Source organism: Palaemon carinicauda, chromosome 30 (assembly GCF_036898095.1).
Source record: "Palaemon carinicauda isolate YSFRI2023 chromosome 30, ASM3689809v2, whole genome shotgun sequence".
NCBI lineage: Eukaryota > Metazoa > Arthropoda > Malacostraca > Decapoda > Palaemonidae > Palaemon > Palaemon carinicauda.
This window is the reverse complement of record NC_090754.1, coordinates 20691218-20713717: the sequence shown is the minus strand read 5'-3', so window position 1 is coordinate 20713717 and position 22500 is coordinate 20691218. Positions and strand designations below refer to the sequence as shown.

Here is a 22500-nt window from a genome sequence, read left to right as displayed (position 1 = left end):
TCGGTGGGGGTGCTGGGCGTAGACGAGCGCATGCTTTCGGCAGTTTATTGAAGATGTCGCTGGACAGATCAATTTGGAAGGCATACAACAGTGGTCTAGTCAAGGCCGATTTGCAAGTAGAAATCGTATTGGCTGCTAATCCCTGTCCATGAAGGTGAATAAAGGACATGCAAAAATCAATGGTGATTTCCGTAGGATTTTTTGCCTTGACGAATGAGACCCATTTTCTCCAAGATGATTCGTATTGCCGTCTTGTGGATTCGGTCTTGTATTCCTCGAGGAAGTCTAGACTTTTCTTCGAGATCCCAAACCTCTTCTTCGCGGCTAGGGAGAGAAAATCATGAGATGAAGGTCCTTGATTTTCGATGATGAAGCGAAGACAGTCGACTTCTGTACTTGTTGGGAGAGAACTGGGCCCGGGAGAGGGATCAGCGTGGGCTGCAGCTCCAGGACCAGGGGGTACCAGTTGCTCCGGGGCCACTTGGGAGCCACTAGGGCCGCTGTCCCTTTGAAGGTTCTCAGCTTGGAGAGGACTTTCAGCAGAAGGTTGGTGGGAGGGAACAGGTAGATCTTGGACCTTCTGTTCCAATCCAGGGAAATGGCATCCACCGCCTCTGCCTTGGGGTCCTCGTACGGGGCCACATAACGAGGAAGTTGATTGTTGTCGCTCGTTGCGAAGAGATCGATCTGAAGTTCCGGGACTTGGTGGGAGATGAAGGAGAATGATCTTGCGTCTAGAGACCATTCCGACTCTATCGGGCTTGTCCGGGATAGAGCGTCCGCCGTCACGTTGCGGAATCCTTGTAGGTGAACTGCAGATAGGTGCCACTTCTTCCTCTCTGCCAGACGGAAGATTGTTAGAAGCACCTGATTTATCTGGGGTGATCTCGAGCCTTGGCGATTGAGACATCGAACTACCACCGAGTTGTCTAGGGTTAGACGAATATGGATCGAGGGAGGCGGGGAGAGTTTCTTCAGTGTTAGAAGGACCGCCATGGCCTCCAAGATGTTGATGTGAAACGTCTTGAATAGTGGAGACCACGTGCCTTGAGCCTGTTTCTGGTGGGAGTGACCTCCCCAACCCTCCAGCGAAGCGTCCGTGTGGATGTTGAGTGATGGAGGTGGGTGTTGAAGAGGGATGGACCTTTTCAGGGCCTTTGCTTCCGACCACGGCTTGAGGAGAAGTCGAAGTCTGTTTGGGAGCCGTCTCTTGAGGTCTCTTCGAGCGATGGATTCAGAACGTCTCCAGACTCCCGCGGCATCCTTTAGCTGTGCACGAAGCACCGGGTTTGTCACTGAGGCGAACTGTAGAGAGCCTAGAACTCGTTCCTGCTGGCGTCTTGAGATCCGCTTGGATTTCAGTAGTCGCTTGACAGACCCTGCTATTTCCTTCCTTTTCTTCTGGGGGATGGAAAGGCGGTGTGACTGAAGGTTCCACTGGATTCCTAACCATTGGAACTTATGAGCTGGAGAGAGGCGAGATTTCTTCACGTTTATCTTGAATCCCAGGTGTTCTAGGTACTGGGTGACTTTGCTGCAGGATTTTAAACAATCCTCGGGCGATGGAGCCCAGACTAGCCAATCGTCGAGGTAGGCCATCACCTGGACGTCTCGGAGGCGGCGCTGTTGTACTATGGCGTCCGCCAGCTTTGTGAAGATCCGAGGGGCCACATTGAGGCCGAAGGGCATGGCCCTGAAGGCGTAGCTTTTCCTTTGGAGTCGAAATCCTAGGTAGGAGGAAGCGTGATGGTTCATTGGAACGTGCCAGTAGGCATCCGCCAGGTCTATGGAGACCGTGTAAGAACCTCGAGGCAGAAGGGTCCTTATCTGTTGAAGAGTCAGCATCTTGAACTTGTCGTTCGCTATGAACTTGTTGAGGGGGGATAAGTCCAGAATGACTCTGAGTTTGTCGGAGTCTTTCTTGGGGACGCAAAACAGTCTCCCTTGGAACCTGGTGGACTTTACCCTCCTTATCACCTTCTTGTTCAAGAGATCTAGGACATATTCTTCCAGAAGGGGGGTTGATCGTTGGAAGAATTGCTGGAAGGTTGGGGGTGGTTGAGTCCAACTCCAGCCTAGACCTTTCTTGACGATGCTGTGTGCCCAGGGATCGAAGGTCCAACGATCCTGGAATTGGCGGAGTCTTCCTCCCACCGGGAGCACTTCATTGCTTCTGGTGTCCCGAGGGCTTACTGCCTCGGCCGCTAGCTCCCCTTCCTCCTCTACCTCTGGAGGGGCGGCGAGATGCGTCTCTGCTCGCACCCCTGTTTGAGCCTCTACCTTTGGGACGAAAGGTAGTTGTCCGTTGCTCAAAGGCAGGGGTGAAAACCGGTGACTGGGACAAAAACGGTTGGGTGACCAACTGAAAGGTCTGTTGTGGCTGAGCAGCCACTTGGGGAGTAGCGGGTCCCGGAAACTGTCGTCGCTGTTGACGTTGCTGGGGGGTTTTGCTTGGAGGATTTCCTCATAGGTTGAGGGCCGTCGTCCTGAGAGGATTTCCTCTTTTTTGACATGCCCCACTTATTGAGAAGGTTCCTATTCTCAGTGGCAGCCTTGTCAGTGATCTCTTTCACGAGATCGGAGGGGAAGAGGTGTTTACCCCAGGTGTTGGAGGAAATCAGCCTCTGGGGTTCGTGTTTCACAGTGGCACCTGAGAACACGAATTCTCGACAGGCTCTCCGAGCCTTCATGAAGTGGTACAAGTCCTTCACCAGAGTTGCCATGTGGGATTTGGCGAGTACCATGTAGTGGTCTGGGACTCTGGTGTCACCAGCCATGACATCAAGTTGTACCTGGTGGGACATGGATGCTGCGAGCCTTTCCTTCGTATCTTGTTCCCGACGAAGGAGGTGGTCGTTGAGTTTCGGGAGGTCTTCGTTAAACTGACGTCCGGCTACGTCAGGATCTAGCTTTCCCACCACGAAGGTATGCTGGATATCCTTCCAGTGTCGAGCGTCGGGGGGAGTTACTATGGAGAAGGGTCTGCACTCCTCCAGTGCAGGGCAGGGTTTTCCTTCTTCCACAGCCTTGTGGCACGCAGCGAAGGCCTTTTCCATGAAGGGAAGGACTGCATCGTCGGGTGCGACGTAAGTAGGGTGCTTCTTGCTCAGGGCCGGAAGCTTAGAGCAGGTAAAACCTCTACTTTTAAATGCGGTGACTAGCATAGCCTGGCCTTCGAGAGATCGAACACTATCGCCTCCTTGGGTTCGGTCTCTTCTTTAGAGGCAGGTTCAGAACGAAGCCGGACGTAACAGTCCGGGTAAGCCTCAAAGTTCGGGAAGAACTCCACATCTTCCAGGGGGACCGTGCCGATCTTATCGCTGATAAAGATCCTGCCGGTCGCAATAACCATATGCTCGGCATACCTCCAAGGGTTGGCATGTGAACATGCAGGGAGATCCTTAACCGAGATCTTCTTCGGTTCTTTGGACCCTCCCATGGACCTGATGAACTCGTGAGTCTCTTTAAGTCTGTCGTCCATAATGGCTTTAATCATCCGGAACATCTCTTGGGCGGATGGGATGGGTTCCTGGGTAGCGGAGGTAGACGGGAGAGAGACACTTCCGTCGGTGTAGGAGTAGGGGCGGTGATGGAAGGCGGAGCGACCTCCTGCTCCGACTCGGCGTATTCCACCTGGTCCTCTTCATCTTCCGCGCCTTGGGCCATGAGGGTCTTCTCCGTGCCCTCCGAAATATCCGACATTTGTTCGTCGTTCTCGGAATCCAGGCGACACTCGTGCATGGACTGGGCCATGACTACGTCTGGTTCCAACGAGATCTGGACGACGGGGATCAGGTCTTTGGGTACCACAGAATCAGGGGAGGCCTTTGGGAACAGAAGGGCCCTCATGTCTTCAGTGGCCAGGTATGGTCCAGTGGCGTTCTTTTGGAAGCCACGCACCCACTTGCGTAGCTTATCCCGAGAAGCGTCCCTGACCTCCGCTGAGGGAGGGTTATGAAAGGCATCGACTAGGCGATCCTGGCAGACCATACAGTTCTGCGGGTCCCAGAACTTCAGATCCCCCTTCTTGTTGGCACAAGGGGCGTGGGTCCTACACGCCGTATGCCCGTAGAAGTGCGGGCGCTTCACTGCACAGAAGTCGTGGTCACACTTCATCTGCTCCTCCTGTAAAAGAAAGAGAATATGAGTATGGGGGGGGTCATAAGAATGACTCTTAAACTAAAGTTAAATATTAATCATTAATTTTAACTTGACAACAGGTGTGATGCACAGAGGAAGGGCTGAGATAGGATAGGTACATACTCCGTGTATCTCGCCCGGCTGGTTACCGTAACCTTCATCCATGGACAATCCGAAGTGACCGAAGGCACAGGATAGAATTCAATATAGAATGCCCGTAGGGCAGTGAGAATTCTATTGGAAATTGTCAAGGATATAAGGCTGGGACTGAGGCCACTCAATTCCAGAATAGGGGACTAGAAGATCCCATAGGGTAACGGTTTCCGGCAACCAGCCGTGTTAAGATACACACAGCATGCTGGAAATCTGTGATATGCAAGAAGACAGCATGATTACTAATAGAACGGTAATAAAATACCGATCCATTTACGTAAACAAGTCATCTGGTTGCAGTGTAGGGCTATCAGTATCAGATGATAGCTAGTAGAAGGGGGTGCAAGTCGCCTTGACGCCTCCGGAAGGCTCCGGCAGACCGCCGGCACGCCGGAGGCCGCTCCAGCAGAGTTTCTGGCATTAGGGAAGACAATATAGAAGTCAAGAGTAATACCAGGGTGGCGGCCGCCGGCACAGCGGCGGCACGCCGGCGGGGAAGCGGCGGCTCCGACAGCCAGAGGTTGCCGGCTTGGTGACAGGAACAAGGATGGTTATAGCAGAACCGGACTGCCGTCGGCGGATGCCGGCACTCCGGGGGCCGGCCGGTGGACGGACGACCAAGCTATGAGGAAAGAGGGAAGGCCATCGGCTGGAAGCCGGCGGCAGGCGGCAGTCCCCCGGCACACGGAGGACTGGCGGCCCAGGGGGTAAGGGATAAGTCACCAAGGTAGGAGGTGGGTATCACCGACAGTGGAGGCGGCGAGGGACCGGCACCAGGAAAGTGAAAGAGACAGAAAGAGGGATGTAGGGGTCCGGCCACGGACCCCCAGACATCCCACCTGAGTGGGTGTACCCATGATAGAGGCTAACCCTATCACCCAGAAGCAGGGGCCGCAGAGGACCGGGAGCTAAGGTAGACCAATTAGCTACGATGGTGAAGATGGGTTGATTTCAATTCTAAGTACAAAATACCTGAATTCGATAGGTATAAGTACAGTAGAATTGTCATTGACTTTTAACTTCCTTCGTGGCCGAATGGGTTAGTCACTGTCTATATAAGCTTGCCGACCAGGGTTCGATTCCCGGCCGGAGCCAAGCTCTTGTCTTTGTGAGATTTCGCCTGGGGCTCTGATCCCGAGGTCGTTAAGAGAATCCAGACATTAATATATCAAAAATATATATGGCTTATTTGAATATATATATATATATATATATATATATATATATATATATATATATATATATATATGTACAGTATATGTATATATATATATGTATATATATTTATATATGTATATATATATATGTATATATATATATATATATATATATATATATATATATATATATATGTACAGTATATGTATATATATATATATATGTATATATGTATATATATATGTTCACTTAAGTTCATCCCTCACGATCGCACCACTTCTACTACTACTAGTGGGCTGAAGTGCCGTGTGCCTTAAGGACGAGGTCGTCTCTTTTGCTCCCTGCCTCTTCATTTTTGGTCACTTTGGTATATATATATATGTATATATATATATATATATATATATATATATATATATATATATATACATATATATATATATGTATATATATATGTATATATATATGTATATATACATATACATATACAGTACATATATATATATATATATATATATATATATATATATATGTATATACACACATATATATATACATATATATATACATATATATATATATATATATATATATATATATATATATTTATATATATACATATATATATATATATATATATATATACACATATACATATACATATATATATATATATATATACACACACATATACATATACATATATATATATATATATATATATATATATACATATATATATATATATATATATATATACATATATATATACATATATATATATATATATATATATATATATATATACATATATATATATATATATATATATATATATATATATATATAAATATATATTGGGTAAAGAAGAATTGTTTGGTAATCTCTGTGTTGTTAGGTGTATGAGGACAAGAAAATCTGTAAAGAATAGGCCAGACTATTCAGTGTATGTGTAGGCAAAAGGAAAGTGCACTGTAACCAGAGAGAAGGATCTAATGTAGTATCGTCTGTCTAGTCAAAGGACCCCATAACTCTAGCGGTAGTATCTCAACAGGTGGCTGGTGCCCTGGACAACCTACTACCCATAACGAGGCAATACAGTCAAGCTTGAGGTCCAGTTTCTGCTCATTTCCAGTCGGTTTCTGCCTCTGCAGGGAGCTCGTCACAGCCTCTAGTAGTGACCACTATTTAGTGTCACAGCACTGCCGAGCTCACGACTTATCCTTCTGAGGTTAAGTTACCCGCCGCCTATGACAAGCAGCTCTTCCGGCTTGCGGGTAGAATCGCCAACAGCCACCGACTTCGTGAGGATCGTAAAATTCTGCCGGCTGCGATCCTCACTCCAAGCAAGCAGAATGGTCTTCCCAGCGAGAATCTCCTTCATCTATTTTTGACCTACACAGATTGCTCAAGCGCTATGGCCTCTATGATCACCTTGGAAGTCTTCTCATCTAAACCACACAGAACGTCATCCTTCAGACTCATCAAGTTGCAGTACTTCGGTTGTGCTTCCCATGACATGCAGTTGAAGGAGTTTAGCACACCCTCCCTTCTTGAAACCTAACCCAGCACTCACCATCAATGGGAACTTGTTACACACAAGTACAGTGGTTTCGGTTTCCTGATCCATCCATCTTCTCTTGAGCTTCGATTCTCGACACACCTCAAGTGTCAGGCAGTATTTTTAAGGGATCGCGCATGCACTTGGCAATCATTTTCATTGGCTCTCCAGTTCTCGTCAGCGTTCACTTAAGTTCATCCCTCACGATCGCACCACTTCTACTACTACTAGTGGGCTGAAGTGCCGTGTGCCTTAAAGACGAGGTCGTCTCTTTTGCTCCCTGCCTCTTCATTTTTGGTCACTTTGGTATATGGTTACCTCACAAGTCGATATCTTCATTGAATGACAAGATCTTTGTTAGTTGCGCATGGGCTCTCACCTATACGCCGCCACCAGGCAGGTAGAACATAGACCCAGCGGTTGTTGCATTAGAAGTGTTCTGACCACTCACCTTTGATGCCTATCTCCTGTGATTAGGAATTGAGAAACATTATCCATTGGAATTATTTGGTACCACTTCTAGAACTCCACAAATTGAGAATTTGTTGGATCTCTTTCGTGGTTTTGGGTTCTGATTCCATGGATTCTTCTCCTCCCCCCTTGATACCTGCATCAGGAGACAACCCCGTGGCGTTATTCCCTTTCATCTCCTTTGTTCTAAGACATTGAAGTCAGCTCATTATTACATTTACAGACTATAGCAACTTAGATTTTTGGAATCCTCACCTCTTGCTCTCTATCTCCATCAGCCTATGCTTCTTTGGGACTTGTACAACCAAACGCAACCCTCCATCCGCTGGATTCTCCTCTGGAGAGGCTTATACGACCAACCCTTAGCTTGACCTTGGTCTTGTTTTTAAGCTCTCTGACAATGACACTCTCCCTCAGCCTGAGTTTACTCAGCCAGCAATAGGAATTATAAGTCTGAAGCATCGGCCGATGTCCTCTTTAAGGATAACACCTTTCTCTTCTTAGAGTTAAATTTACCCTCTTTCCTCATAGCTTGGTCGTCCGTCCACCGGCCGGCCCCCGGAGTGCCGGCATCCGCCGACGGCAGTCCGGTTCTGCTATAACTAGGGCAATTATTCTTAAGACTTAATCAAACAAACTCTTACTACGATTCTTTAACATGGGTACGAGTGTACGAGCGAATACTAATTTAAACACAGGTGATTGGAATAATACACTCTTTACAAAAATAAATATATTCTATATAAATTACAACACTTTGAAAGACTACATGGAACAAATGAATCATTCAAAATATTAAGTCTTAGCAAAACTTAGATTAAGACAAAAATGCTATGATCTGAAACAGTAGATGGCATCAGTTGTGCCATGAAACCACCTGCCTAGCTTGATTTGATAAGTCAGAGGAATATCACAGTATCAAAATGCTCCTTCCAAATTCACAAAGGGGGAGGTTTGTGCTGTCAGTGTTATCAAAATAGAGCTCTTTGAAATACTAAATCACTTGTTGGTCCATGAGCTGGAGGAAAGGGGTGGTGTTATGTGGAAGGTAGAACCTTTATAAAGGAATATTCTAGGAGGAAATTTTCCTCGAGGCCAGGAGATTGAAGAGGGGCGTTGTCCAACACCAACAGACATTTCAGAATGATGTGGCTCTCTTCCAGATAATTTTTAACAGTCATACTGAAATGGGTTTACCCACTCTTCGAAAAACTGTCTCGTTACCTAGGCTTTTGCATTAGCCCTCCACATCAGCGGAAGCTTCTCCTTTAGCATTTTATGTGACTTGAAGGCTCGAGAACTTTCTGAATGATACAACAGTAGGGGCTTAACCTTACAATCCCCACTAGCATTGGCACAGAGTGCAAGGGTAAGCCTGTCGTTCATAGGCTTATGCTCAGGCTGTAGCTTCTCTTCCACTGTGATGTAGGTCTGATGAGGCATTTTTTTCCAAAATAGCCCAGTTTCATCACAGTAGAAGACTATCTGGGGAATGTAGCCTTCCTGGAGAGTCAACTTGTTGAATTTCTTAGCAAAGGCTTCAGCCACCTTCGTGTCCGAGCTGGCCCCCTCCCCATGGTGCACTGCCAAATCAATGCCAGTCCATCTCCTAAATTGTTCAAACCACCCATGTGAAGCCTTGAACTGTGGGGGTGCCTGCTTCGATGCCCCTTCTCCTGCTTTGTCTTCAGCCTGAGCATGTACAAGATCACCAAAAGTGGTGCTGGTCTTGTGGCATATTACCGTCTTCGTGATTGTCTCTCCAGTGATATCCCTGTCCTTAACCCAGAGGAGAAGTCTCTCTATCTCGTCATGGATGTGGCTCCTCTTACTTGAAAAGACAGTCATGCTCTTAGAAGGTGTTGCTGCTTTGATGGCTTCCTTCTTAAAGATGGTGCCTATCGTTGACGGATTTCGGCCATACTCCTTAGCGATAATACTCAACCACATGCCACCCTCATACTTCTTGATTATCTCCAGCTTTGTCTCTATAGAAAACATCCTCTTCTTTTTTCCTTAAACATCAGCAACATGCTTAAGACCTGTGGCTATAGAATTACAAGTTGAATAAAGCAACATGAAAGCTATAAGTACAGGATCAAGATTACCATCACGAAGACTATAAGTACGAAATCGAAACCACCAACACGAATTCAATCGGAACAATAGTGAATGCCAAAACGAAATGGTCGAGGGATGCAGACCAGTAGCAGAGCGGGATCTTAAGGCAGTAACTAGCATCAGGGTAAGGATATAACCAGTGGGAGAGCAGGACGAAGGTGGCGAGTTTAAAGTTTGTTCGGCACATGAATTTTAAAATTTTCAGTTTTCAACGGCCAAGCGAATTTCGTTTTGTATCCTGAGTATCTGTTTTTGTAATATGAGGTGAAAAAATATTTGTATGTAATTTTGTAAAATGAGTTTTTCGTATACAGAAACTTTAGTATCTAGAGGTTTCACTGTACTTTATTCAATATAAAACAGTACTGTATAGCAGAATACAGATTACATATTTTAATATCTTTGAAGTTTAATAGGAGGTTGAATGATAAACAACACATACTTATATCTCATAGAGCCATGTGAAAATACATCCCACACCAATATCACCACCAGACCATGGCCAAAATTTTTGTTAAGACGTGTGAGTTGTGAGCAGATTCACAGACATACATTAGGTGCTTCAATATGTGATCTTTAATCTATGTGATACCACTAAGTACAACTGGAGGATTTTTTCTTCAGTTGCATTATTAGGTAATTTCACACAAATTCACAAAAGGTTTTGTAACAGTTATAGGTTTGTATTGAAACAAATGTTGACTTGTAGGAGGAGCTTGCTGTGGATAGATCATTTTCAATTATGTAAAAAATTGTAACTGAAGTGGCTTAATTACAAACTTTTATTATTTTTACAATGCACTTAATGAGTATATAGTAATTGGCATGAAGGGGGTTTTATGATTGTGTAACCATATTAAGGATTGGAACTTTCCATTTTTACTGAAAATTGTGATGATGAATGTTCTTAATTTTTCAGTGAAACTGCCTGAGATTTTATATCGAATGAATTTGCCAGAAATCAAGAAGAAAATTATATTGAAGCATCTGGAACTTTTTCTTGAGTAAGTACTTGCAGTATACAATGCCAAATTTCAAAATGATATCAAAGTTTACTGTTTTATCACATAAGAAACTGAACTTGAATAATCTCAGTCTGAGAGGTCAATTGTGAGCCTTCTAAGTAGCTAGCTACATGCTACCTATTAGGTCTGCAATTGGCTTTTTAGTGACAGTGAAAATATTCACTAACTAACTTTTGAGTTGATGGTCTGGTTTGCCTAGATTTAGCATAATTAGATTCCAGACATTGAACTGTAACCTTATTTGAAAATTATTTCATTTGAAGATCACTATGTTTATTACATCAGTGTAAATTAACTAAAAGCAGGATAGCATTAAGCCACGATAAACTGTAGGATAACTTTATTTCCTTTAATCTTACTTGGTAGTCTGTATGCTTTGATCATCAAATCCACCAGTTTCCCGTCCTCTAAATAAAAAAGAAATTTTTTTTCTGCTCTTACTCCCTCTATCATCTCCTCCCCTGGTTAGGTCAATTTGTGTTACTTGTGAACATACTCTTCCATAGCAGATGGTTGTGGCCTTAGTTGGCTCCCACTTTGGTAGTTCTTTTTAGGAACTTACCAGCTCCTTAGAAGCTCTTGTTTGGTGTTAGGGGAGGAGTTGATGGATTGGGTTCTTCTGTAAAGGAGGAGGGTTTCTTTGGTAAGTTTTAGTTACTGGCTTTAAAGGTGCTTTTTTTTGGTTACACATTTAGTGTTTAACTTTTCAAAGAGAGGATATTCTATTGCATAAAGTGGAATTTAAGAATATTGATAACTTGCAATACTAGCGCTGGTACTTGTAAATGTCATTCTTCAGTTTGTGAATGTATAGAGGTGTTATTGATGCTGCCTAGTGCTATTTTTAAATATTTAACTTAGCCGGTGAATATATAATAGCTGAGCCTCCGGCGGCTCGACAGAAAAACACACAAAAACTCGCGAGCGATCGCTATGAAGGTTGCGGGTGTGCCCACTAGCGCCAACTATCGGCCAGATACCGCATATACATGTAAACAGACCCAATTTTTCTCTGTCGGCCTTAACGACAAGACGTATCAATACTCGCTGTATAACCTGGAGTTTTCTCAACATATTTGGTGAAGTACTTCCTTTTGGTTTGAGCTTTCGCAGTGCAGGTGTTTTATCTTCAACTTAAATCTTGAAATCGTTTTTGGATAAATTTAATTTTTGATGACTTTGGATTGTTTTTTGGACTTTCTTTGACTTTTAAATGGCCGACCCTTCCCTTAGTACGGAAGTGTGTTTTAGGCTTTTAGCAATTATTTTATCACGTTATAAATTAATTATAGATTTTCCTCTATATATTTTATATCTCAACCGCCTTTATTAGGCCTCTTCGATTAGCTTTCCATTTATAATAAACATCAAGATAAATGATTTGTTTATATGCGACCTTTCCTATTCCTCCTCTAATCCGAGAGTAGGCGGTCATAACTTGGAAACCGAAGTTAATCAACGTTGAGCCCTTTCAATCGTAAATAACTTTTACAGAGCAAATGATTTAAAACTTATTAAATGAATATTTTTTAGTAGATATTTTATGAAAGATTTTCTTTGAATAGTCTTCGTACTGTTTCAAAGATGAACTAACGTTTAGTTTATTTATGCTACACAGTTTGCGCTCTATCGTTACGATAGAGAGAGAGAGAATCACGGTTTCACTTTGCAGAAAGAGTAAATCGATTCTGACGTTTTGTTCATTCTTCTTTCTAACTTAAATGTTTTAAATACTATTTTAAAGGAACTTGTTAATTGAAAAACCTTTCAGTTTTTTCCTTTGGTCAAATAACCTGTTTATTGACGAAAGGTAAGTGGGCTCTACTCTTCGGTGCGAAATCAAGAGAGAGACGGAGAGAGAGAGAGGAAGAGAGAACGTTCCGATCTTTATTCTCGTCCCAAGCGAGTAACGTTGTTCTCGAGTCAGTTTTTTACTCTCGTCCCTAGTCTCTGTACGGGGAGAAAGGATAAAACGTTTTTAGTTTTTATTCTCGTCCCAAGGCACTGTACGGTGAGAGATTGAAAACGTAGTTTTGAATGAACTAGTGTTTAGTCTCCTTCCCAGCCACTGATCTTTTTATCTTAATATATGTTTACTGTTTTTTGCTTGTATTATTGTGCTTACATTATACGACTGATTTCGCAATTACTGTATAACCTTTTGATGAGGGTAGAATTGCGTGCTTCAGGTAGAAATCAGTTTTATTCATATCTAATGTGAATTGTTGAAAAATTCGATTTCAGTGAAGTAAGTGCAAAACAGAAAATCGTAGTGATAAAGTGATAATTGCGCAAAGTGTTATCAGTGTTGCGACCGAGGGTTCGTCTGTTCGTGCCTGTCGTTCGCCTAGTCCGAGACCTCTTGCAAGCTCCCAAGCCCAGGGGAGAAGTAATGTCGTACGACTTATGGGTTCGAGAGGACTTGATCAGCGAACAGACGTTCCCTCTATGGTTTCAGGCGTGTCTCATCAACACCGCCCCTACCATAAGACGAGCGAGACGATTTTCTCCTCGTCATCCGAAGGCTTTTCGCATAAGAAACTGTGGAACAAGGTTTCGAGGCCCTTTAAGCGAAAGTCAGTCCTTTCAGGACAGGTCCAGCTTCCTGGTTTTAGCCATTAGGACAGCTCTGACCCTATGCAGTCATCGGAAGACTGCTCGCCGCCTAAACAAAAGCGTAACACAGGCTCCGAGAGTTTTTTTGTAGGCAAGGTTTTGCAGTCACAGACGTTACCCTCGTCTCTTACCGCAACCATTCCCGTTGATCCTAAATGGGTTGTACGGCAAGACATGCAGAATAAGCTTGCCTCTCTTATAGAGGACTATTCTGTTGAGCAGGTTCACGATGATCCTCGCCGCTTAGCTGATCGAGATCTTGGCCGTCAGCCGCCCAAACGAGGCTTTGCTCATCCTGTTGACATTGACGTTACAAAGTCACGTCAATCGTGTTTTGTAGAGCCTCACTCGATGCAGTCCCGTGTTGACTCTCAGCCGCTTGTGGACGTTCAGCCGCTGCCGCTTGCTCTTGTTGACGTTCAGGACGTTCACCAACCAGCATAGTTGACTTGTTTTGACGATGAGCGTCAAGCACCGCAGTCAAGAGTTGTTTTGACTGCTCAGTCTAAGCAGTCAAGGCAGTCTCGAGTTGACGTCGAACGTCCTCCCGCACCTGTTGTTGTTACGGGTCAGTCCTTTAAGCAGTTACATGACATAGCGTCCTTGACTGATACTGTTGCTCCTTTGCGTGTGGACTCTGCTTGTCAAGCATTGCCACCACGGCAGGTCTCTCCCTTGCTTGAGACTCGGCTATTGTCGGACAAGGTTCCTTCAGATGAGGAAGTTGCTGATCCCCCTCCTACTGATATTCCCTTGAGGACTCTGTCAGACGGAGAGGAGCCTAAAGCTGCTCAGCCCTCTATGGACTTTAAATAAATCATGCTGATTTTTAAGGATCTTTGTCCGGATCTTTTTGTAACTGCTGCTCCTCGTTCGCCTAAACGTCAGAGTTTACACTAGGCCTAGCTACTTCGAAGCCATTGTTTTATAAGCTAGTGCTCTCTCGCTCTTCTAAGAGAGCTTTACGTTTGCTAGGCGACTGGTTAATCACCAGGAGGAGTTTGGGGGAGACAGCCTTTGCTTTCCCTACTTTTAAGCTGGCTTATAGAGCGAGAGTCTGATATGACACGGGAGAAGTTCTCGGCTTGGGAGTTCCTGCCTCTGCCCAGATAGACTTCTCAAACCTCATAGACTCTCCCTGGCGCCTGGCCATGAGACGCTCCAAGATTTTATGGTCGACTTCAGAGCTAGACCATCTCCTGTTAAGAGTTTTTTTTCGAGCGTTTGAAGTTTTGCTGTACAATTATGTCATGCATAAACAAGGCTTTCAGGGATGGCTCCAATGATCTGACAGCCACGTTCTCTGCAGGAACAAGTCCCTCAGGGATGGCTCCAATGATCTGGCAGCCATGTTCACTGCAGGAGTACGTAAGAGGCAAGTGCGCTCAATGTGTTCATTGTCAAGACAAACTTCACGATGAAGTCTACCAGGCTGTCTTGACAGCATTAATGGAAGGCGACTGGATGGTCTCTCTCGACCTTCAGGAGGCATACTTCCACATTCCTATATACCCGGATTCCCAACCGTTTCTGAGGTTTGTTTACAGGAATGTGGGGTACCAGTTTCGGGCCCTGTGCTTTGGCCTCAGTCCTGCTCCTCTCGTGTTTACGAGGCTCATGAGGAATGTGGCAAAATCCCTCCATCTATCGGGGATCCGAGCCTCCCTGTACTTGGACGACTGGCTTCTCAGAGCATCGTCCAGTCTTCGCTGTCTGGACGTTGAGTCTGGCCAGGGAGTTGGGACTTTTGGTCAACCTAAAAGTCCCAACTGATCCCATCCCAGATTATTCTATATTTGGGGATGGAGATTCGCAGTCCAGTTTTTTCGGGCTTTTCCGTCTGCCACCCGAATAGAACAAGCCCTGCTCGAAGTCCAACTAATGCTGAAAAGAGAACGTTTGTTCAGTCAGGAGTTGGAACAGTCTCGTAGGGACTCTCTCATCCCTGGAGCAGTTTGTCTCACTAGGGAGACTACACCTTCTGCCTCTCCGGTTCCATCTAGCCTCTCACTGGAACTAGGACAAGACGTTAGAGACGGTATCATTCCCAGTCTCCGAACCAGTAAAGGCATGCCTGAAATGGTGGGACAGCAATATCAGTCTGAGAGAGGGACTATCCCTAGCAGTCAAGAACCCAAACCACGTGTTGTTCTCAGACGCGTCGGATTTGGGTTGGGGTGCGACCCTGGACGGTCGGGAATGCTCGGGTCTGTGGACCTCAAGTCAGAAGAGCATGCACATCAACGGCAAGGAGCTATTAGCAGTCCACTTGGCCTTGATGATATTCGAAAGCTTCTTCGAAACTAAGTGGTAGAGGTCAACTCAGACAACACCACAGCTTTGGCGTACATCTCCAAGCAAGGAGGCACACACTCCTTCACGCTGCTCGAGATCGCAAGGGACCTTATCTTATGGTCAAGAAATCGAGGCATCTCCCTGTTGACGAGATTCATCCAGGGGGACTTGAACGTCTTGGCAGACTGTCTCAGTCGGAGGGGTCAGGTGATACCCACGGAATGGACCCTCCACAAGGACGTGGGCAAGAGTCTTTGGGCTACTTGGGGTCAACCCACCATAGACCTCTTTGCCTCCTCGTTGACCAAAAGGTTACCAATCTATTGCTCTCCAGTCCTAGATACAGAAGCAATCCACATAGACGCGTTTCTACTGGATTGGTCTCTTCTGGACTTATATGCATTCCCACCATTCAAGATAGTCAACAAGGTACTGCAGAAGTTCGCCTCTCACGAAGGGACAAGGTTGACGTTGGTTGCTACTCTCTGGCCCGCGAGAGAGTGGTTCACCGAGGTACTTCAATGGCTGGTAGACTTTCCAAGAAGTCTTCCTCTAAGGGTAGATCTGTTACGTCAGCCCCACGTAAAGAATGTCCATCAAAGCCTCCCCGCTCTTCGTCTGACTTCCTTCAGACTATCGAAAGACTCTCAAGAGCTCGAGGCTTTTCGAAGGAGGCAGCCAGTGCGATTGCAAGAGCGAGGAGAGCTTCTACCATTAGAGTATACCAGTCGAAGTGGGAAGTCTTTCGAGACTGGTACAAGTCAGCATCTGTGTCCTCGTCTAGTACCTCTGTAGCCCAAATCGCAGATTTTCTTTTACATCTGAGAAAGGTTCGCTCCCTTTCAGCTCCCACGATTAAGGGCTACAGGAGCATGTTGGCTTCGGTCTTTCGACATAGAGGCTTAGATCTTTCCAACAATAAAGATCTCCAAGATCTCCTTAAGTCTTTCGAGACCTCTAAGGAACGTCGTTTGGCAACTCCTGGATGGAACTTAAACGTGGTCCTAAGGTTCCTCATGTCAGACAGGTTTGAGCCATTACATTCAGCCTCCCTGAAGGATCTCACCCTCAAGACACTTTTCCTAGTGTGCTTGGCTTCGGCTAAAAGGGTCAGTGAACTTCATGCCTTCAGTAAGAACATCGGCTTTTCTACAGAAAAAGCCACTTGTTCACTTCAACTTGGTTTCCTGGCCAAAAATGAACTGCCTTCTCGTCCTTGGCCTAAATCTTTTGATATTCCTGGCTTATCAGAGATCGTAGGCAACGAACTGGAAAGAGCATTATGTCCTGTTAGAGCTCTTAAGTTCTATTTAGCTCGTACTAAGTCATTACGAGGTAAATCTGAGGCATTATGGTGCTCAGTTAAGAAACCATCATTGCCTATGTCAAAGAATGCTTTGTCATATTTTATCAGATTTTTAATACGAGAAGCTCATTCTCACTTGAATGAGAAAGACCGATGTTTGCTTAAGGTTAAGACGCACGAAGTTAGAGCTATAGCAACCTCCGTGGCCTTCAAGCAAAATAAATCTCTGCAAAGTATTATGGACGCGACTTTTTGGAGAAGCAAGTCAGTGTTCGCGTCATTTTACTTAAAAGATGTCCAGACTCTTTACGAGACTCTTTACGAGGACTGCTACACACTGGGTCCATTCGTTGCAGCGAGTGCAGTAGTGGGTGAGGGTTCTACCACTACATTACCCTAATTCCAATATCCTTTTTAATCTGTCTCTTGAAATGTTTTTAATATTGTTTTTTCAATATTAATCTTACCCGATGATCATGTAGCTGTCAACTCCGTTGCCCGACAGAAATCTACGGTCGGGATACGCCAGCGATCGCTATCCAGGTGGGGGTGTACTCAACAGCGCCATCTGTGGTCAGGTACTCAAGTACTTCTTGTCAACAAGAACTCAATTTTTCCTCTGTCGTGCCGCCGGCAAGACCTACTTGGATACGCTGTTGATTTTGGAGTCTTTTGTTCACGATTTGGTGATGTATTTGCTCTAAAGTTTAGCCTTCGCTATTCAGGAAGCTTTATCCTTAGCTTAGCAAGCTTTTGGAATTAATTTGATTTATTGGTTAACGAACTTTGCTTAATTTTGGAATTCCCCCTTGACTACTTCTAAATTCAAGATGTCTGACCATTCCCAAGTTCCTAAATACAGGCAGTGTAGTGTTAGGACTTGTACTAGGCGTCTTCCGAAGGCCTCTATAGATCCTCACACCGTATGTTCCAATTGTAGGGGTAAATCCTGTCAATTGAAAGATCGATGTGGGGAATGTGCTGGGCTTTCGGAATTCGATTTTAACGAATTCCTCAGATATGCACGTAGGTTAGAGAAGGAGAGAGATAGGAGGAGTTCTTCTCGCTCTGTGGATTTTTCCTCTCCCCATGCCCCTCAACCTTTTCCTTCCCCTGTGGTGGTGACTCCCGAACCTGCTACGAGTGCTCAGCCTGCAATGGCTGATATGTTGCGTGCCATTCAGGCTCTCGGTGATAAGGTGGAGTCGTTGGTTAGTGACCGCAATCAGCTCTTGGCAGATGTCAGAGAGCTGAAAGCGAAGAGTGCAGTGGGAAGTGTTAGTGCTAGTGATGTGCATAGTGTCAGTGTCAGTGTTGCGCATGAGGGTACATCTGTGCGTGCCAGTCGTCCTCCCAGTCCGGGACCTCTTGCAAGCTCCCAAGCCCAGGGGAGAAGCAATGTCGAAGGACCAAAGGGTTCGGCAGGCCTTGATCGGCGCACGGATGTATCCTCAGTGGTTGCGGACGTATCTGTTAAGGATCGTCCCATCCACATACAGACGAATGAGCCCTTACATTCCTCGTCTGTGGAAGAAGTTTCCAGGAGGAAACGGTGGACCAAGGTCTCACGACCGCTCAAACGTAAGGTCCCTTCCGAGCTTGTCCAACGGCCCAGGTGTAGCCACTGGGTCAGTTCGGACTCGCCACAGTCATCTGATGACTGCACACCTCCCAAGAGAGGTAGAGTGGTCCCTCAACAGGCTACTGCTCCGTCTGTTGTTGCTCCAACCACAGTAGACCCTAAGTGGTCCATGCTGCAGACTATGCAGTCTCAGCTTGCGGCATTCATGCAGGAGTATCATGCCGAGAAGGTTAACACCTCTCCTGTTAGCCTACAACCCGCAGAGGTTGTGCGCTCAGCAGATACTGCGGCTGCCTGCTCCCACACCCCACCTGTGAGAGCTCCTCCACCGATGCGCAGTTCTCCCTGCCAGACGCATGTTCTTGCTGCACCATCTGCTAACATGCGTGAGCTGCCGCATCAGGAGTTGCCGGGTTCCAGCACTATGCGGCATTCTCCTCAGCCCATGCAGCATGCTCTGCAGACCTTACAGCATGCTCCGCATACCATGCAGCATGAGCCGCATACCTTACAGCATGCTCTGCATACCATACCGCATGCTCCTCAGCCCACCGCAGACCCTCCCTCACACCAGCCCTCTGCTTTTGTTGTTGCCAGCTCGCAGACTGTCCAGCAGAGGCATGATGTTGGATCCGCAGGTACGCATGCACCCGTTCTGCAGGATTCAGCCGGTCAGCTTGCTGCTCTGCCTTTGCCACTCACAACTCAACTTTCGGATGATGATGTATCGGATGATGAAGCTGCTCATCTGGATGAACCTCACTCTGATGTTGAAGGACACAAGTCTTCGCCACCCTCCTTAGACTTTTGCAAGGTCCTTGCTTTGTTCAGGGACTTGTATCCTGAACATTTTGTGTCTGCAACCCCTCGTTCTCCTCCCTCCGAGTTTGCTCTGGGCATGCAGTCTGCTGCGCCTGCCTTCACCAAGCTTGTTCTCGCCAGATCATCTAGGAGAGCTTTGAGGGTTATGGGGGACTGGTTGCATTCCAAGAAGCAACTGGGAAGGACCTCTTTTGTGTTTCCTCCTCCCAAGCTTGCTTCTAAGTCGAGCGTCTGGTATGCCACGGGAGAGGAACCTGGCTTGGGGGTTCCTGCCTCTGCCCAGGCCGACTTCTCAAGTCTGGTTGACTCTCCCCGCAGGTTGGCTATGAGACGTTCGAAGATCTGCTGGTCCTTTTCAGATCTTGATCATCTGTTGAAGGGAGTCTTTCGTGCCTTCGAGATTTTCAACTTCCTCGATTGGTGTTTGGGAGCCTTAAGCAGGAAGACTTCCCCTTCAGATAAGGACTCGGCCATGCTGATCATGTCTAGCATGGACAAGGCAATTCGGGATGGGTCTGGTGAACTTGCGGCTTCATATGTATCAGGAGTCCTCAAGAAGAGAGAACATCTTTGCTCCTTCTTATCTGCTGGTATCACTCCTTGCCAGAAGTCAGAGTTGTTGTTTGCTCCTCTCTCCAAGTGTCTGTTTCCGGAGGAGTTGATTAAGTGGATGGCTGCCTCACTTATCCAGAAGGATACTCATGATCTGATGGCTTCTTCTGCACGTAAGGCTAAAACCTTACCTTCCGTGCCTAGACCCTTCCGCCCTGCAGCAGTTGATACACCTGCTTCTAGGTTCATCCCGCCCTTTCGTGGCAGAACCTCCAGCAGAGGAGGTACCCGTGCAGACAGTCACCGTGGCAAGTCCAAGAAGGGTTCCAAGTCCGCAAAAGGCAAGTTTTGACTGCCTTCCTCTCCAGACAGCAGTAGGAGCCAGACTCAAGACCTTCTGGCAAGCTTGGGAGAGCAGAGGTGCAGACGCTCAGTCTGTGAAGTGGCTAAGGGAGGGATACAGAATTCCGTTCTGCCGCAATCCCCCTCTAGCTACATCTCCCATCAACCTCTCTCCCAACTACAAGGAGAAGGACAAGAGGCTAGCGTTGCAACAAGAGGTGTCGCTCTTGCTACAAAAGGAAGCAGTGGTCATAGTCCGGGATCATCAATCCCCGGGCTTTTACAACCGTCTCTTCCTGGTAGCCAAGAAGACAGGAGGTTGGAGACCGGTGCTGGACGTCAGTGCTCTCAATGCTTTTGTCACCAAGCAGACGTTCACGATGGAGACGACGAAGTCGGTCCTAGCAGCGGTCAGGCAGGAGGACTGGATGGTCTCGTTAGACCTGAAAGACGCATACTTTCACGTCCCCATCCATCCAGACTCCCAACCTTTCCTGAGATTCGTCTTTGGAAAGGTTGTGTACCAGTTCCAAGCCCTGTGCTTTGGCCTAAGCACGGCACCTCTTGTGTTTACGAGACTGATGAGGAATATTGCGAAATTCCTTCACTTGGCAGACATCAGAGCCTCCCTCTATTTAGACGACTGGCTTTTAAGAGCTCCCACAAGTCGTCGCTGTCTGGAGAATCTCAGATGGACTATGGATCTGACCAAGGAACTGGGCCTCCTGGTCAATTTAGAGAAGTCCCAGCTCGTCCCATCCCAGACCATTGTCTACCTGGGTATGGAGATTCAGAGTCGAGCTTTTCGGGCTTTTCCGTCGGCCCCAAGGATCAACCAAGCCCTAGAATGCATCCAGAGCATGCTGAGAAGGAACCGATGCTCAGTCAGGCAGTGGATGAGTCTAACAGGGACACTTTCATCGCTGGCCCTGTTCATCGAGTTAGGGAGACTCCACCTCCGCCCCCTTCAGTATCATCTAGCTGCTCACTGGATAAAGGACATGACGCTAGAGACGGTCTCAGTTCCTGTTTCCGAAGAGATGAGGTCTACTCTAATGTGGTGGAAGAACAGCATTCTTCTCAAGGAAGGTCTACCTTTGGCTGTTCAGACCCCCGACCACCGTCTCTTCTCGGACGCATCAGACACGGGCTGGGGTGCGACATTGGACGGACAGGAATGCTCGGGAACATGGAATCAGGAGCAAAGGACACTTCACATCAATTGCAAGGAGTTGTTGGCGGTTCATCTGGCCTTGATAAACTTCAAGTCCCTCCAGCTAAACAAGGTGGTGGAGGTGAACTCCGACAACACCACAGCCTTGGCTTACATCTCCAAGCAGGGAGGGACTCATTCGAGGAAGTTGTTCGAGATCGCAAGGGACCTCCTCATCTGGTCAAAAGATCGAAAGCTCACGCTGGTAACGAGGTTCATTCAGGGCGATATGAATGTCATGGCAGATCGCCTCAGCCGGAAGGGTCAGGTCATCCCCACAGAGTGGACCCTTCACAAGAATGTTTGCAGCAGACTTTGGGCCCTGTGGGGTCAGCCAACCATAGATCTGTTCGCTACCTCGATGACCAAGAGGCTCCCGTTGTATTGTTCTCCGATTCCAGACCCAGCAGCAGTTCACGTGGATGCTTTTCTGCTGGATTGGTCCCATCTCGACCTGTATGCATTCCCGCCGTTCAAGATTGTCAACAGGGTACTTCAGAAGTTCGCCTCTCACAAAGGGACACGGCTGACGTTGGTTGCTCCCCTCTGGCCCGCGAGAGAATGGTTCACAGAGGTACTGCAATGGCTGGTCGACGTTCCCAGGACTCTTCCTCTAAGAGTGGACCTTCTACGTCAACCTCACGTAAAGAAGGTACACCCAAACCTCCACGCTCTTCGTCTGACTGCCTTCAGACTATCGAAAGACTCTCAAGAGCTAGAGGCTTTTCGAAGGAGGCAGCCAGAGCGATTGCCAGAGCAAGGAGGACATCCACTCTCAGAGTCTATCAGTCTAAATGGGAAGTCTTCCGAAGCTGGTGCAAGGCCAATGCAGTTTCCTCAACCAGTACCACTGTAACCCAGATTGCTGACTTCCTGTTACATCTAAGGAACGTAAGATCCCTTTCAGCTCCTACGATCAAGGGTTACAGAAGTATGTTGGCAGCGGTATTCCGCCACAGAGGCTTGGATCTTTCCACCAACAAAGATCTACAGGACCTCCTTAGGTCTTTTGAGACCTCAAAGGAACGTCGGTTGTCCACTCCAGGCTGGAATCTAGACGTGGTCCTAAGGTTCCTTATGTCATCAAGATTTGAACCTCTCCAATCAGCCTCTTTTAAGGACCTCACATTAAAAACTCTTTTC

General features: G+C 46.5%; 1 protein-coding gene across 5 annotated transcripts in view; it reads left to right on the top strand.

Moving 5' to 3' along the window:
* The window catches only part of msl-3 (male-specific lethal 3), a 267550-nt gene that overhangs the window by 215942 nt on the left and 29108 nt on the right, over positions 1-22500 (top strand). For all 5 annotated transcript variants that reach the window (XM_068353489.1, XM_068353492.1, XM_068353491.1 and 2 more), the window contains one exon: positions 10524-10608. In XM_068353489.1, coding sequence (XP_068209590.1) covers positions 10524-10608 — 85 coding nt within the window. The remainder of the gene's footprint in view (positions 1-10523; positions 10609-22500) is intronic.